The 16,714-nt window shown below is 48.6% G+C and overlaps 1 protein-coding gene across 1 annotated transcript; it reads right to left on the bottom strand.

Annotated features, from left to right (window-relative positions):
* Positions 1 to 262: 262 nt before the first annotated feature.
* TELO2 (telomere maintenance 2) lies at positions 263 to 16,628 on the bottom strand. The gene is made up of 21 exons (XM_009075026.1): positions 16,609 to 16,628; positions 16,154 to 16,431; positions 15,554 to 15,622; positions 14,216 to 14,363; positions 13,749 to 13,851; positions 12,960 to 13,028; positions 11,972 to 12,113; positions 11,638 to 11,774; positions 10,749 to 10,837; positions 9,912 to 9,962; positions 9,750 to 9,860; positions 9,091 to 9,176; positions 8,754 to 8,845; positions 7,894 to 8,010; positions 6,917 to 6,988; positions 6,198 to 6,368; positions 5,397 to 5,488; positions 4,698 to 4,797; positions 4,052 to 4,116; positions 3,327 to 3,442; positions 263 to 366 (listed from the first exon to the last, which is right to left on the bottom strand). Exons 1-21 carry the CDS (start codon positions 16,626 to 16,628, stop codon positions 263 to 265), a joined length of 2,232 nt encoding a protein of 743 aa, XP_009073274.1.
* Between the last annotated feature and the right edge of the window lie 86 nt (positions 16,629 to 16,714).

The raw sequence follows: 16,714 nt of genomic DNA on the forward strand, positions 1-16,714 counted from the left end.
AATAGCTGTGTGGGGTGGGGGTGGGAGGATGGCAGCGCTCGCCTACCTTCCTGCATCTGTACACGCCGTCCCGGATACCGAGAGCTCAATTGGCCTCCACTACAAAGTCCAGATGTCAAGTCAGGCTTGCTGGCTTACAGCTCAGCACCCTTCCCCCTTCTTCCTCTCCTCCAGCCAGGTGACTGCTGAAGAGGCCCCAGCAGTGCCCAAACGCATCCAGCTGGCAAGAGCACGAGGTAAAGGTCATCTCTGTTACCCTCAGCTAGGAAGGGACAGCTTCAAGTTTCTTTTTCAGGTTCTCCATTAGCAACAAGTTGTGCAGGGCCAACCTCCTGCAGTCCCCGTTGGGATCTTTCTCCACCACATCTGCAAAAAAAGCAGCCACAGTTAGTTGGAAAATGGGAAAAACTGCCCTTAACACTTCTCACTGTTTCACTGATGATCACAGAACAGTGTCTACACCTATGGCTGGGCTGGACATCAGCACTTGCAGGAACTGCACTAGGCCAGAAGGCAAAGATGCACAAACTTGATCATCTAAAGCAGCACGAGTTCAGCCATGGGGTAGTGCTCTGGTCAGTCTTGGAGGAGAAACAAATCATCAGTTGGGTTGAAACACTACAGAAACTGTCTGACTTTGGATTCCCTGGGATAGCCTCTGTGCCAGAATTTGTACTTATGCCCTTGAGCTACACAGAACCTTTGCAGAGTTAAGCTACAAGCATGAATGCAGTCTGCAATTAGAAATCCACTTTCTCCAGAGCCTAAAGTCTCCATTCTGCCATTCCAGCACTCAAAAATGGTCAGTGTTCCTGTGTGAATTTGGGGTCACACTGCCCATTGCAGTGGGGAAAACAGAGCCAGGCCCCAAGGCTCAGCACGTTCTCTGAGACCAGTTCTCTGCTAACCACGTTCTGCCACACGCTGTGCAGCACGTAAGGCTGGGCATGAGGCTGCTCCAGCAGCTGTTATTCCAGGGGCCCTCAATGGGCCCACAAAGTAACAGCCAGGATGCATGCAGGATGTCTGAGCAGGGCAGCCTGGAAGAGCAGGGAGCCTGTGTGAGGATATCCTGTACGCACGAGCAGTGTGCTGGGAGCACAGCACTGTCAGCCCAAACACATGACTCATGCCCATGGAGTAGAGCTATTTATAGAGCAGGGAGAGCTGCCCCGTGGTGCTTCCACACTCCTTCTGCAGAGGGCAAAAGGGGAGCTCACGAGCTCAGAGTGCTGCTGGTGCTGTTTCTGGCCCATAAGCACAGACCTGGCACTGCATAGGAGGCAGAGTGTCCTTCAGGTCCTGGCATAAATCACACTTACCCAGGACAGAGCTACACAGCCCTTGCAAGGGGTGGGGAATTCCCTCAAAGGCAGCTGCTGAGGAATCAAAGGAACTGTTTCCTAGAAGTGTTTAGGTATTCCCTCCCTCCCCTGGGAAGGATCAGGTTGCTCAGCAGTAGGTCCAGCATGGCACAGAGGGCAAAGATAGACTAGTCCAAGGTGGATCCTCACCTCTCCCCACAGCCCAAATGTCCCAAAGCATCCAGTAGGCAGACAGTGCCCTGACAGTGACTGAAGGAGTTTCTTACTCCATGCTGTGAACGCTTTCTGACAAGGAACAGTTGTGGCTACAGCCCAAAGGCTGCAGGGCTGGCACAGTCTGTCAGTCACAAAACACACTATGGCACTCAGCATAGGCCCTGACAGAACAACACACTGCAGCAGATTTGTGGATTTCTACTCAACAGTCCATGGGTAACATTTCCTATCCCACTGTTCCTCACTGTGCTTTGGCCAGGAGAAATGTGGATGCTTTAAGCTGAAACCCAAAGTGGTGACTTCTGGCTACCTTCTGGCTCCTGTGCAGGACACCTTGTCCCTTCCCAGCTACAGCACAGCTGACACACATCACCTCTTGCAAATCTAGTCTGGAAGAGCCATGAACCAACAGCAAGCCCAAGAGCTCAGACCTGTGATTCAGTCACAGAAGGTCTCTAGTGTCACATCTGACCTGTTGGAGCAGCAAGGAGGACCTGGTGCCTCCCTGTGCACCCATTTTACCAACAACCTTAGGACAGAGAGAAGAGGCACAACCCAAGAAGCTGATGTTCAGGAAGCAGCTCTAGAAACTCTTTCTATTGCACTTAAATTGTGTCTGACCAGATGTTGAATTCTTTAAGCTTTCTGAACAATTCCTATAGCAATTTCCCCTTCTCTGCTATACCCACAACTGGTATTACCCTTCTGCCATTCCCACCAGGATCAACCATGCAGTTTTCATGCAAAAGCACTACATGTGAAGAGATGGCTATTTCACTACCTACAAGCATGAGAAGGTGCTCTGTGATTCTCCTCCTTCCCAAAAGAACTCACTAAAAACAGATTACACAGACCCTCGTGCTGGAAATACACTCCTGAAAGGCTTCACTTGGGAACAGCAGTGTTAACTGCAGAGACAAGCAGATTCCTCAGAGCACACCATGTCATGGGAAAAGTGAAGTCTTCAGCCCCACAAGGCAGCTCTCTTCCTTTCAAAGGGCACAGAGCTCCCCAACCTGCCAGGATCAGAAGCCAGCTGGGTCAGTGTCACTTCCTGCTCACTCCCTGTGGGAAACCACTCACCAAGAGTGAGAATGGTGAAGGAAACCAGTGCAGGGAGTCACTCAGTGGTCTACTTAGAACACAGTAGAGGCTTCAGCATTAGTTCCTCTTTTCCCTGCATCTCCCTGTGGTACCAGAGTGCTGACATGTGCAGCTCCAGCCTGCCAGAACCCATGGACACAGCTTGGGTTGACCTAAGGTGCATTGGATGCAGCACGAAAAGTCATTTGCTGTCTTTTGTAGGCTGCTCTTTCCCCAGGCAATAGGAAGTTTGATGGGGCCATACTCCTCTTCCTCCTGTTTTCAGCACTAACAAACCTCCTCTCCTGTGCACATGGTGCAAATGGGCTGTACAAGCCTTGTGTGACACTGCTGGCCAAAGTCACTGCCTGGGTGTAACAGGCAATGTGGCCACACTTTCTGCAGCTTCACAAGGGGGTGCTTGGATGCTCAGACAGATAAAGGGGGCACAGAATATCTTTGGGGACTGTCCTGTGAGGACAGTCACAGTTTGAAATGCCACACACAGCTCTTATGCCTTAGATACCTCAGTACTGCATCCCCCACAGCACACAGGGTGCTCTGCCTGCCCTAAGTATGCTGGTCATGCAAATCTCTAGTGCACAACACCAGCACATCACTGCTGCCATCACAATGAAAGAGATGCTGCACAAGGACTGCACCACTGACCAGAAAAGCACTGGGTACCCCAGCAGGACTTACCTCCCAGCCAGGACTGAGTCTCCAGCAGCTCCTCTGCCATGTCAGCCAGCAGCCTCTCCCCAGGGACACTGAGGAGCAGGGAGGACACACAGGACAAAAGGCCCTGGCGCACATACCTGCAGGGAAGGATTGAACTGGTCAGAGCCTGCAGCTTTATGCTCTGCCTTGATTTCCTCACCCCAGGGGCTCTCCATGTTCAAATGGTTGTGATTATGATGGCTTTTGCCATATTCCTGGTGATTAGGGGTATAACCAAGCACCAGCCAGCAGTGTGCCCACATCCAGAGCCCCTGCCATGCTGTGTGACAGGAGTCTGGCACAGATCAGAGCCCTGGACAAGTCTGAGATCAAAACAGAAATTGGATGTTTAAAACATTTTGGCTACGTATTCCTTTCCAAGGCTGATGCTGGGATTGAATCTAAAGTTTTCTGAGCTCCCTGAGTAAAGACAGATGAAACTATCACATGGATAGGTGGTCAGGAAATGTGCCAAGTATTTTATAGGTAGTGGCTGTAGTGCCATACTAGAAAACACCAGCCAAGTTCATTGCTGGTCTGGCATTAAACTCAATCATAAGAACACGGGGCTGGAGGAGAACCAGAGTTACTGCACTAAGCCACTGACATTCTGAGTCAGGTGCTAGTCTTGGACAAAGATGAACCATGGCTGGAGCCTGGCTCACAGCTCAGCTTAAAAATGAAAGTGTACAACTCCAGTAACTCACGAGTCTGTGTGGAAACGCAGAGCCCAAACAAACTCCAGCAGTGCCTTCCCCATTGCTGTCACTGCCTGCAAAACAGATTGTGACAGCACCACTCAACACCTTCCCATCCACACCTTCCACAGAGCTGGGCCTTGAGACACACTGTGAATGGAGTCACAGCATGTCCTGGCCTGGAAGGGACCCACAAGGATCACCACTCCAACTCCTGGCCCTGCACAGGACAACTCCAAGAATCCCACCACGTGCCTGAGAGCATTGTCCAAACACTCCTCCAACAAAGATTTTGTACAGATCAGGGCTACAATTAAATCTGTTTTACAGAGGAGTGTTTCACTATTTGGCAGTAAAGTGAAATGATATGCCCAACCCCTCACAGAAGTTTTCCTACAAGAAGCAAAAGATATGGGATTCAAGCTACCCCTGCACTCTCTCTTCTCTGCCCCATTCTTCCCAGCCGTGCAGGGGTAGCTTGAATCTCATATCTCTTCTCTGCCCCATTCTTCCCAGCCCATTTCACAACTTCCCAGCCCACACAACTCAAAGTTTCTGCCAGTCTCAGTGCAGCAGGCCCCAGAGCACACTGCTGTTGCAGAGGCACCTCTAGCTCCCAGGCTGGAAGTTTCCCCTGCTCCCTGCCATTCCTTACCACAGTGTTGACAGCCAAGTACATCAGCACTGCTAAAGTGTGGACCAGTCTTCCAAGGACTAGGTGATCTTCCCCCAGGAGATCAAATGTTGTCAGAGGCCTGCAAGTGCAAGACACAGAGTCCTACAGCAGTGAGAAGGCTGATCAGTGCATCTTTGGGACAGTCAGGGGGGGTCATAAGCCTGAATCCCTACAACAGTTGTTATACAGTCACTACCAGGCTAACACAGCCCACAGCTGTTTGCTCTCATCTTTTCTCCCAGACCAGCAATATCCTCTATTCTTACAGCAGGTATCACACATTCTACCAACAGGCTTTACCTGGAAAGACCTGCATGCAAAAGCTTTGGTTCAAGACTGCATCTGAGCTCTGTGGTTTGTGTGAACTTCCCATGGTAGAGGCTCAGCCAAGACAACTGGTGTGGTACTGCCAAAAACCTTCACCTGTGTCTGCTGACAGGCTATCCTTCATGATGGAACTTCATTTCTGCAGGGTCTTACATACTCCCCCATCCTGCCCCAAAAGGCTTCATAGGGTAAGTCCAAGAGACCACAACCCCCTGCTCTCCAAGCTTTGTGAATGACCCAGGCATCAGTGTGGTGCCACGGGGCTCCTGCACAGCTCCTGCTGCTCCAAGGCAAGCAGAAAGGTTCCCTTTGGCAGCTGCCATGCCCACATCCCAAGGTGTTCACACTCACCTGTCAAAGTGCTGGATCAATGGAAAAAAGAAGTGCCCAGCAACAGAATTGAACTTGTTTGGGCTGGAAGCCACTTCCACCTGAGACTGACCCTGTCCAAGAGAAAACCAAAGTCTAGACACAGCTCACCCATGTCACTGCACACCAGTGAGACTACAGATTCCTTGCAGCCAGTCCACTGCCAGCCACTGCTTGTACACCTGTGGCTACCAGTTTCCCAACTGGATTGCCCACTTCCCACTACAGATCCTCTCCACATCTAAACATTTCAGTACAATACAGCTCAGTACTGCTGGGTTAGGTATAAGGAACAAAAACAGGCAAGGGATAAAGGAGTTCTGGAAAGCAAACTCTCCAGGCTGAACCACAGGGGAATCCTGGGAACTAGGAAACTGGCAGCAATTTATCTCCCTGGAAAATAGGAAGGCTGAGACAGTCCAGTCCAGAGGCAATTAGTCTGCTGGAGGCCCTGGGACCTGTGAGGTGCAGTCACAGCTCCCTGCAGCGGCCAGACAAGCTCAGAACAAGCACAGAACAGCAACAACTATCCCTCAAAGCCAGGTCAGGAGTTCCAGGGTTATTTTTCTCTTCCTACTGGAAGAGGACTACACAAGTTGGAAGTTAGAGCTTTTCATGTTTTTCTCTTCCTACTGGGAGAGGACCACACAAGTTGGAAGTTAGAGCTTTTCATTTGAGCTGGGCCCACTTTCACAGGTATTTTGCCCTTTCCAGACTACAACAACTCTGAGTGTCCCTGTTTTTATTGGGTTGGACATTAGTTGCTTTCTGCCCTGCCCCTACCGTAGCAAATCTCCGAGTCTTGCTTTGGATCCTCTCATCGACAATTCTTCTCCAATCCTTAGAGCTGTCACTTCCAGGAAGGAGTTGGATAAGAGGTTTTTGAGCACCAGAATGCTTAGTCTTCCCATGCAGTTTGGGACAGGACAGTTCCTGAGCTGCCAAAACCAATACCTAGATGAAGAAGAGAGAGGTTTGGTTAAAAAGAGGTAATCCCCAGGGAACAACAACAAATTCACCTGTACCCAAACTAATAGGAGCAAGGCAGAAAAGCACAACAAATTTAAAGTGAAGAACAGCAGGGAACTGACTGCCAACAGCCACCTGGCTCTGAGGTACTGATCAGGCACATGGCTGCTCAGCCCTGAAACAGAGCAGTGGCTCCTCCTTCAGACATGGGAAGTGAAAAGGAGTGGAAGGAGGCACAGACACAGGCAGACTGCTGTCCTTCAGAACGGGAAGATAAAACAGACTGATGACAGGGAAGGAAACAGTGGCTTCTCCCAGGGAAATGCCCAACACGTGCTCTGCATCCTGCAGGGAGGGATCCCTGTAGAGTGGAGTGTTGTGGGGTTAGGAAGAAGAGGGGAATGCCAGGCTCAAATACTAATGTAAGAGATTCTCATGCCTCTGTCTCCTCCCATGAGGAATAAAAGGTAACCCCACTGCACCTCAGCACTGGTGCAAGAGACAGAAGGAAGGTGGGCAGGGAGGGCACTCACATCGAGGATGTCCATGCGCTGACGGAGGCTGTAGTTCAGAGAGTAGAACTGGGACGTCAAGTACTTTGTGACCTGCACAGAAAATCAAGGTACAATGAACACAGCCCCAGGCTGGAAACAGCCTTCCCATTGCCTCTACAGGCATTCCATTCCACAGGTCCTGCTGCCTGGTCAGCAACAGCAAGCCTCCAAGGGAAGGGAAGAGGGGAAATTCAGACACTTCCACTTCTAGGTTCTCGCAAAGGAAGTACATGACCAACAGGACTTTGCCATTCTTCTCTCCCTCCTACGCAGAGGTACCCAAACAACTGCCACAGCAGTGAGGAGACCCCACTGTGGCCTTTCAGTACTTAAAGGGGGCGAACAAAAGATAGAGACTTTTTACCATGGCCTGTACTGACAGGATGAAGGGTAAAGGTGTTAAACTGGCAGAGAATAGAGCTAGATTGGATGTAATGAAGGAATTCTTCCCTGTGAAGTTGGTGAGCCACTGGCAGAGACTGCCCAGAGAAGATGTGGCTGTGTTATCCCTGGAAGTGTTCCAGGCCAGGTTGGACAGGACTTGGAGCAACCTGGTCTGGTGGAAGGTGTCCCTGCCATGGCAGGGGGTGGAATAAGATGGTCTTTAAAGGTTCTTCCCAACCCAAACCATCCTGGGATTCTGTGATTACAATCTCTGTAGAAGCCCTTTGTGCCTCAGCTTCCCTGTGTGAAACCCTTCAGTGCAACAAGTCCTTATCTAACCTGCACTGTCAGGTACACTCATACTAACAGCCTCCAAACAGTTCCTCCAGTCTGACAGGGTTTTCTCTTTCCTGTGGGTTCAGTCATCCCCTGCAGATGCTTCAGCTGCATAAATGCTGTCAGACCTGGACTACCTGTTCCACCACACTGACAGCTGCCTCCATGAGGCTTCAGCTGCTTCCATTTTTGTCCATGCCTCAACCAGGAAAAGGAAAGCAGTAAGAGGGACTCACAGGTATTGGATCTGTGGTTAAAACAGCCACCTGGGCTCTCTGTCGGAGCTCCACGAAGCCTTCAATGCAGGTCTTCTCCTCCAGATGCAGTAATATTTTTGCCAGCTCCACACTAACCTGCTCAAAATATGGAAAAAAGGAATCAAATCCCTGCAGGCATTTTCCTCATGGAATTACACACCATTTCCAATGTTTAAATAAAGACAAGGAGGCATTCCATAAAGACAATGTGTCCATTACTTAGGAGAGAGAGAAAACACATTAAGCCAAATGCCATCAAGACAGACTTCTCAAACCCCTGAACAAAACCCCATCTGCCAATTCTCTGCCCACATTCTCTAGGGCTTTTTGGAGAAGTGGTGGTATCATGACATAGGATGACTTGCCACTATAAGTGCTGGGCTGAAGGGCACAGTACCCCACCCCATCTCTTTCCTGGCCTGTGTCTCTGCCACCTTCAAGTGTCCACTACCAGGTAGTGGTGAGCTCTCCTTGCAGTGACCTTGTCCCAGGTTCCTCTCACCTGAGCTTCTCATCTTGACCAGTACAATTCACCTACTCCCTCTGGAAGACATTATGCTTGTACAAGCAAACAGGGAAAGCCCATTTGATTTTATCTCCCTTTTTGTTGGGGAATAACAATTAATTTCAATTCAAAACCAATTAAATCCAAAATGGCTGCTCCGTAATCTGCTTTTCTAACGTTTTTCCCTGCCCAGCACAAACTCTACTTGCAACACACTTTGAGTGCTGGAGCTGCTGGCATCTATCTTTAATCCAGGACTACATGAGGCTCTGAGGGCAGAGGGAGAGGCCTCTGGTATTGCAGTCCACTGGTAACCCCAGTCATGCTACTTCACCTCTCTTGTTGCTGCTGGATTCTTCCGGACCAAGCCCTCGAGAGCTTTGACTGTAGCTTCCCATTTGTCCACATCTTCAGATCCTGTCAGGACTGAAGGTAATCAAAAGACAAGCAAAAGTTACTCACAGAATGGTTGTGCTTGGTATATACCCCAACTTCTGCCAATCCTTTGTCTTGGTACAGACAGGTATCACTGACCCACTAGGAACTAAACTGAAATTACTCAAAAATCCTACAGTTTCTTCACATTAGCTCAGAAGAAACAAACCTGCACAGAGCTCACTCTGCCAAACCTGGTGAGAAACAGATAAAAGACTCAGCCCCAAATCTCTTACCTTCGATACAGTCTCGGATGTACACAGGAGCCTTAATCTTTAGCTCTTTGTCCTCTGACATGTCATAAGGGACGAGCTCATCATCACTGTAAAACAAACACAGGCAAAAGTCGGTTTGTGGGGTGGGATGTTCCTCCTTTCCCCAGTGAGCCAAAGGGAAAGAACCAGCACATACACTGCCATAACACCATCCCTCCTGCATAACCCAGCAGCACTGCCTGGCCTGAGGGGAATCCTTAGGGAATTACTCAGAGAAAGGACCATTCTGTGACCAGATCTGGAACTGGCTCTCCTGGTCGAGTGCAGGAAGAAATCAAGTGACCAAGAGACTAGAAGGTGACTTGAGATTTTTGTTACATGTTGACATAATTCTTTACATAGTGACAGGGTGAGGCAGGTCCACTACTGAAACAGATCCACAATTTGCAGGAAACATGTATCTAAATCCAATGGACTACATACAGTGGTTGCACACAATGTAGGCTTTAATTTCTTGACTAACACTTCTGTGCAATTTCCTGCACAAAGCCTTGCTCTGTTGCAAACTACTTGGCTGAACAAGGTCAGGAATCACAGTATTTGCCAAGAAATGCTGATAGTTCCATTCTCCCCACATCTGCCATTTATTTTCCACTTTCTCCCAGTTTCTTGCCCCATACCTGTCAAGCTCAGCCTCTGACTCCTCATCTGGCACCACAGGAGCTGCTGTATGGGATTTCTTGTTACTTTCTGGTACCAATGGCAGTGCAACATCTGTTTTCTCACTCCTGCTGTGAGGAACAAGAAGCATTAAAATGAATCCAGTACGAGTCCTTACTCACTGTTCCTGCTGCAGTCTCACACCCAGCTTGGCTGAGACAAGGAACAAAGTCCTGGAAAGGACAACGGGGTGAGGGGAAAAGAGAAGCAGAATCCTTGGAGGTGATCAAGACCAGGTTGAATGGGGCTTGGAGCAACCTGGGCCAGTGGAAGGTGTCCCTGCCCATGGCAAGGTGTGGAAATGGATGAGCTTTAAGGTTCCTTCCAACCCAAACCCCTGGTTGTATGAAATGGGGAAGAAGCATTTTAAACCTTTGCCAATAGGATGAATACAATAATTGAGAACATATTTTTCTGTCTCTACCTATTTCTGTGCACTTTGGCATTGTCCTGTATTCATCTCCCTGTATCTCTAAAGCTGTCCCGAACAGCTGTCTGTGCTGATCACACCCTAAAATGGGATCAGGAAGTTTTCTGTACTTCCCTGAGTGCTGGACAGCTTCTCTGCTGATCAAACTGAGTGCTTCAGAGAGCCTCAGCAGATGCTCTGGAAGTTCAGAGCACCAAAGAACCAGCCTTTAACTGACAGGTACAGCAGATTTTTGTCATGGCTGCATGAGGGCATGGCCCAAATGCCAGATCTCTCATTTGACTCTACCCAGGGCACACATGACCCCTGCACCACAGTCCCCCCATGTGCAGATATCCAACTGGCAATTTTAATACATACTACCACTTGAACTGTGAATTCAATGTAACTGCACTGTAAGAAGAAAGTGCATTATAACACTGCAGAGTATGTAAGACAGCTTGAATACTGAACACACACTCCTAGTGTGTAACTCAAAACAGATATGGAGAAGGGCAAAAAGATGGTATGAATAGTAGCAATAACTTACTCATCCTCTGGAAGGCTGGGGACAACACAGGATGGTGGAGTCTGCACCAGAAGGGACTTCAATTCTCTTGTTTCATCATCTTCTTCATACTAGACATTCAGAATAACCATAGCTTCACTCTATTGCATTGCAAACATGCCCAGCATTCAGCACTTCACCCTTCTACTGCGAATGGACTGGATCAGGAGCAGCTGAACCCCCACCAAACCTGCTTGTTTCAACCCCTGCCCTGCCAGCAGCATTGTATTTGTGCCACCTATGTCATCTTTGTCCCCATATTTAACATGCTGCCTATGTCATCTTTGTCCCCATATTTAACATCAGCACCTGATCACGTCTTGTGTGAATGTTATTTCAGCCTTTAAAATATAAGTAAATGGGAACGTGACACGAGGGGTGCTGCAGGCTTTTAAAAAATGACAACATGACACAAGGGGTGCTGCAGGCTTTTAAAAAATGAATGTACTTTAATCACTTATAAACTCCACTGGAAAGAGCAGAGCATGTATCTCCATGTCAGTCCTGAAAATCCCAGCTCAGAGTAGCTCTTCCCACCGTGTCAGGGACTGAATGCTCATCACTGGTTTAGGTTTGAAGTTTTCTCTCAACTCCCATGGGTCAGATTCTGATTCCCTCATGCAATATGATAAATCTCCTTTATTACCCACAGTTTACCCTGAACTCTGCCAAGCAGATTGCACTCCTGAGGTCACTCTCAGCCACGTGGCCAATTCCTTTACAACTGTTTTTTTGCCAACACCTTCTCTTTGAAGGTGTTGCTGCCTCTCCTTATTTCCGGATAATGTGTTAGAACTTGCTATAATGCCTTGGATTATCTGCTTTAAAGCTTTTATTTCCTCTAAGACATAAATTTCAGCAAAGCCTTCACCTCAAACTTCAGGACAGGCCCCTCAGTGTTGATTTTTGCACTGATGCTCTCTGCCACCACCATTCCCAGGCGCCGCAGCTGTGGCAAACTGCTGTCCAAGTGGCATTTCACACCCTCCATCATGCTGGTGAGAAGCTCTGAAAAAAAAACAGACAACAAGCAGAACCTTACAAGAGATTCTCCATTTGAAACATTTTGGTTTTCACTGAAAGAAAAAAGGATGGAAAGTCAAGTGAATCTTTAGTTTGGTTTTAGAGTGCTTCAAAGCCACAGATGAGCAAATCTTCAAGTCAATCTTTGTCATCCCCCTTAAGCCACATACACACAGCCTCACCTTGTCTGCAGCTCTCCACTTCTGTCTCCTTCAGGTGGGAGAGGCAGATGAGGATGGCCTTGCTGATATAGAGCTGCTGCTCAGGTGGGGAGTGTTTCACAGCACTGCTGCTGCCCCAGGTCTCCAACAGCTCCTGCAGCACCTGAACCAGAGAACTCAGGTTGGCCTGAGATGGATCTTTTCTACACAGAACTCATTTTTTGTAGTATATTTTTATATTCCCTACAAAACAGAGCTAAGTTTGTATTTCAGGGCCAAAATGTGCTGCTCACCACCTGAGAACTCCACGTCACCTCTGGTTAAGATATTGTTAAATATAATGGGGTTTTAAATCTGGAAGGGATAAACATTGATTTCTCATAGATAAATATCATATGCAAAGCAATATTTATCATTGTCAAAACCCAGAATATTATATGGTTTTATCTGAGTTTAGTCCAATTTTACACAGCTGTCAGTACTTTCAGATCATTCTAGAACATGTAACCAGTGAAAAAAATACAATATGACAAAATTATAGATATTCCCAGAGATACAAATTTCATAGAAGTTCCATCACACTGCTGACTTGGAGAGGGAAAATATCTGACATTCCCACTGAGGAAAAGGCAGATGAGAGAGATTCTGAAGCATCAACCACTTAGCACACAGACAGCTCTCCACCACCCTCACCCCTTGCTGCTATCTGGTCAGCCACACAAATGGGATGACAGAGAAGGATGGAGGATATGACACATCTGACAGAATCCAAGCCTCATTAGTTTTGCTACTTAGAAGACAATTTACCAATTAGACATGAAAGACTAAAGCCAGCAGTGCACAGAGCCTTTGATTTGGTATGGCAGTTTACTTGTGACATGGTAGGGCTTCCCTCACTCTCATGAGAACCAAAGAACCTTAGAGAAGTACCAACATTATGCAGCCCAGAGACACACCCAGCAGAATGTTCTCCACCAGACACCTCACCAACAACATGACTGATCCTTACTCTGAGCAGCAAAGCACGACGGAGGTTGTCCAGGGACAGGTAGCCAAGGAGGTTCTGCAGCACTTCTGTCTGCAACGAGAGCCACAGCTCCTGCTTTAAATGGGCATGAATCCAGCACAGACACTGTGTTTTCACTACACTCAACTTCCTTCTGAGGCAAGGAACATTCAGAGCCAGAAAAGTAAGCACATTTAAAAACCCAATCAAACACACACACCTGCAGTTGCTGATGAAACACGTGGGAAAATGTGACAGGAATACAGAAATTTTACCAACAAAACCAGCACAGTCCCAGGCAAGCATAGAATAGACAAATTCAAGAGAACATCTGTCATGACAGCATCACAAGCCACAGAACATTCCCTAACACCTCGTGACAAACTTAGGTGCACAGGAAAAAAAACCAACAGTCCTAGTCTCATCTCTCTGATCCAATACTTATCCCCAAGGGTTGGTCATGGCTGCTTCAGTCTCCTCTTTCAGATTCTAAATTAACCAAATGTCTCCAGCTCCCCAGAACACCGAAATCATGTGCAAATAACCACCTGGTTCCAGCCCCTACAGAGCACATGAATCCCATGTTCCCAAAGAACCACTCAGCACTCCCTCTCCATTCCACTCCACCAAGGGCTGTCAGGGAACAGCCTCACACATGTGGAGAGACTGAGGGCTCATTCTGGAATGAAGAGTCAAACCTGACTCAGGAAGAGCTGGAGCTCAGCTCAAAACACACTGGCACTGGGGAAAACCAGACACTACAGCATTGCTGCTCCCCACCAGAGTCCTCACCGTGTGGCCATACTGCAGCAGCAGCATCTTCTGTGTCACCACAAACTGAGCCTTCTTGTTCTTCACAACCAGGTTCCCCAGCAGTCTGGACAAGACATCTGCCCTAGCAAGACAGGTCAACAACAAAACATCAGGAATTCATGTAATTGCTGTCAGGCTGCTCCTAATCCTAGCAACACCTGAGAGCAGCAATTTGCAACCAACAGCTCAAACCCTCAGCGAGTCAGTGATGGCAAAGAATGTTTTCACTTGAATTTTCACTGCCTGTCATGATGTGGATCCTTAAGGAATGGTGGTAGGTTCTACCTGGGAGGCAACAGTAACTCCTTTACCCCTCAAGTCTTGCAGGAAATGGCACTGTAAAAAAACACCTACACCAGCACAGCACCTTTCAAACACTGATTTTCCAAGTGTTTGGCACAACACTCAGGCTTTGCTCTGGATCAGGGAGGACGCAGAGCTCTTACCCAGGTGCTCTCTGCACAAAGCCAAGGACCACTGCTTCCATCCATCGGTCTGGCACACACTCCACCAGGCGCCAGCATATCCTCTGCCAGATGCAGTCAGCCCTGGTGAGGTCAGTCAGCTGGGGCACCACAACACCCAGGATTTCCTCTGAAGTGCAAGAGAAAACAGTAAATAGCCAAGATGGGCAGGACTGGTGCAATGGCACTTGAGTTCAGCCTGTGAATTTCAAGGTTCTGACAATGTGAAGAAACACAAGGCAGTTTGCAGCTCTAAATTGCTCCTGTAGTAGAAATGATAGAACTATAGAATCCTTTAGATTGGAAAAGCCCTCTGAGATCATCAAGTCCAACCATTAATGCAGCACTGCCAAGAAGACCACTGAACCACGTCCCCAAGTGTCAGTGTCACATCTACACATCTTTTAAATCCCTCCAGGGATGGTGACTCCACCACCTCCCTGGGCAGCTATGCCAGTCCCTGAACATCCTTCTGGTGAAGGAACTTTCCCAATATCTAACCTAAACCTCCTCTGGCACAACTTGAGGCAGTTTCCCCTTGTCCTCTCACTTGTTCCCTGAGAGCAGAGTCTGATCCCACCTGGCTGCACCTCCTGGCAGGAGTGGTAAGAGTGAGAATGTCCCCCCTGAGACGCCTTTTCTCCAGGCTGAGCCCCCACAGCTCCCTCAGCTGCTCCTCATCAGACCTGTGCTTCAGACCCTTCCCCAGCTCTGTTGCTCCTCTTTAGACACACTCCAGCTAGAACTGGAGAACTAAGAGCAAACTGGTAAGAACTAATCTCAGCAGTCTAAGCAACTGTCCCATTCCTCATCACAGTCAACAGCCAGAAAAAATCTTTCTTCTTCTCCCCCAGCCCCATTAACTACTTCTGCATTCAGCAGCTTCAAAGTCCTGAGCAAAGCCACCAGAGGGTTATTGCACATGGGCACTGACTGACACTGATATTGACAAGGCACTTTCAGGCATGAAAATCACTAGAAGAGCAATTAATAGTCATGCCCCAAATGGCAGAATCTGCCCATCCCGATTCTCATCCTGATGAGGATGTTCTCCCCAGGAGTTTTTGAGAGAACGGGTCCATCCCTATGAGCTGGTAGAAAAGCACCAGCATCTCTACCAGACACACAGCTGAGCAGACCACACAGAACTTGACTCAGATCAGCCCCTAATTAACTGGGCAGCCTCCCACTCAGCTCAACCCCTAATTAACTGGGCAGCCTCCCACTCCCTCTGTTAATCACCATCATCACAGGCATCCTCCCATACTCATACATTAAAACAGTTTCCCCCTACCCAAAACAGCAATGTAAAACACTCACTTTGCCTTCCATGAACGCACACCTTCCCCAGCACATGAGAAACAAAAGAGATGGAGCAGTCCAAGCCACCTGGGATAAAACAGATATGATACGAGCTTAACATGAGCATTACCAGCAGCCTCCAACCAACCTTCAGGAAGAGGTACAGACACTTCTACAAGTGCTGAAGCCTGAGAGCACAGATTAACTTCAAGCATCATCTCTTCCTCCCTCCAGCACCTGCCTTCAGGCACAGGTCAGCACTCAGTACTGCTCACACAGTGGCAGGCAGGAGGCTAAGGCAGCTCAGTCCTTCTCTCATGGGCTGGCAACAGAGCCACTGGTTCATTCAACACGGATTAAATTTCCCATACAATTCCTTCAGCACACATCAAGTGACCACAATGAAGCTTTAATGCTGTGCAATCACTTGTAGGATTGCAGCTTTCAGCAGGGCTTCAGGAATCCTCAGCTATCTTCCCCATTCCTGGGATCTTTTAGGCTAGCCTGAGGGATGAATGTGAGGCTCTGCAACACTCATTATCTGTACTTCAAGCAGCAGCCAAGGGGCCCATGCACAAAACAGTGTTCAGAAGAGGCACAGCCCCCCTGCAGCCTCACCTCGCAGAGAGTCAGAGATCTGCTGCAGCACCTGGAGAACTGCACCCCCCAGGAGAGGGAAGTAGTTCTGTGGGAAGAAGACTGGTGGGTTTTTCCCCTGGAGGTTATTGCTCACGTGCTCAGGCAGACACACAATCTTGTTGAGCAGGTTGTCCTGCAGCTCTGGGCAGGCAGCCTGTGCCTGCTGCTGACAGCCCTCCCACAGCAGTGCTGACAGCCTGCCCTCCTGCAGGAACTGCTCCAGGACCACAACCACCTCCCTGGGCTGGAGGCCAGGCCTGGAAGAAAGTAGTAACAGGAGTAAGTTCCTGCCCCTTTTAAATGGTGAAAATAAGATGTGTACACTATTGCTTTCCTGTTGTGGTCTCACCCCTGAAACACTGCTGCTCTGTCATACAGAGTTTTAATTAAAATCCAAGCTATTTTATCTCTTTGCATCGCTACACTTTCCTCACCTCCCATCATTCCAGGACATTCCGTACCCAGGAGCTCTGAGACCCCGCGGGAACCACAGTGCTGTGTGTTTGGTCTGACCACCCTCACCTCCACCCCCTGCACCCT

The sequence above is a fragment of the Acanthisitta chloris genome, unplaced genomic scaffold (assembly GCF_000695815.1).
Source record: "Acanthisitta chloris isolate BGI_N310 unplaced genomic scaffold, ASM69581v1 scaffold24735, whole genome shotgun sequence".
Classification (NCBI taxonomy): domain Eukaryota; kingdom Metazoa; phylum Chordata; class Aves; order Passeriformes; family Acanthisittidae; genus Acanthisitta; species Acanthisitta chloris.

What these genes read in the sequence shown, in the direction of transcription:
- TELO2 (XM_009075026.1), bottom strand. Translation starts at nt 16,628, where the DNA reads ATGTCCTGGAATGATGGGAG. An exon ending in GTGAGACTGCAGCAGGAACA is followed by an intron (nt 9,861 to 9,911) that starts GTGAGTAAGGAC and finishes TGTTCCTCACAG; the next exon opens with CAGGAGTGAGAAAACAGATG. An exon ending in AGACTCGGAGATTTGCTACG is followed by an intron (nt 5,489 to 6,197) that starts GTAGGGGCAGGG and finishes TCTCTTGGACAG; the next exon opens with GGTCAGTCTCAGGTGGAAGT.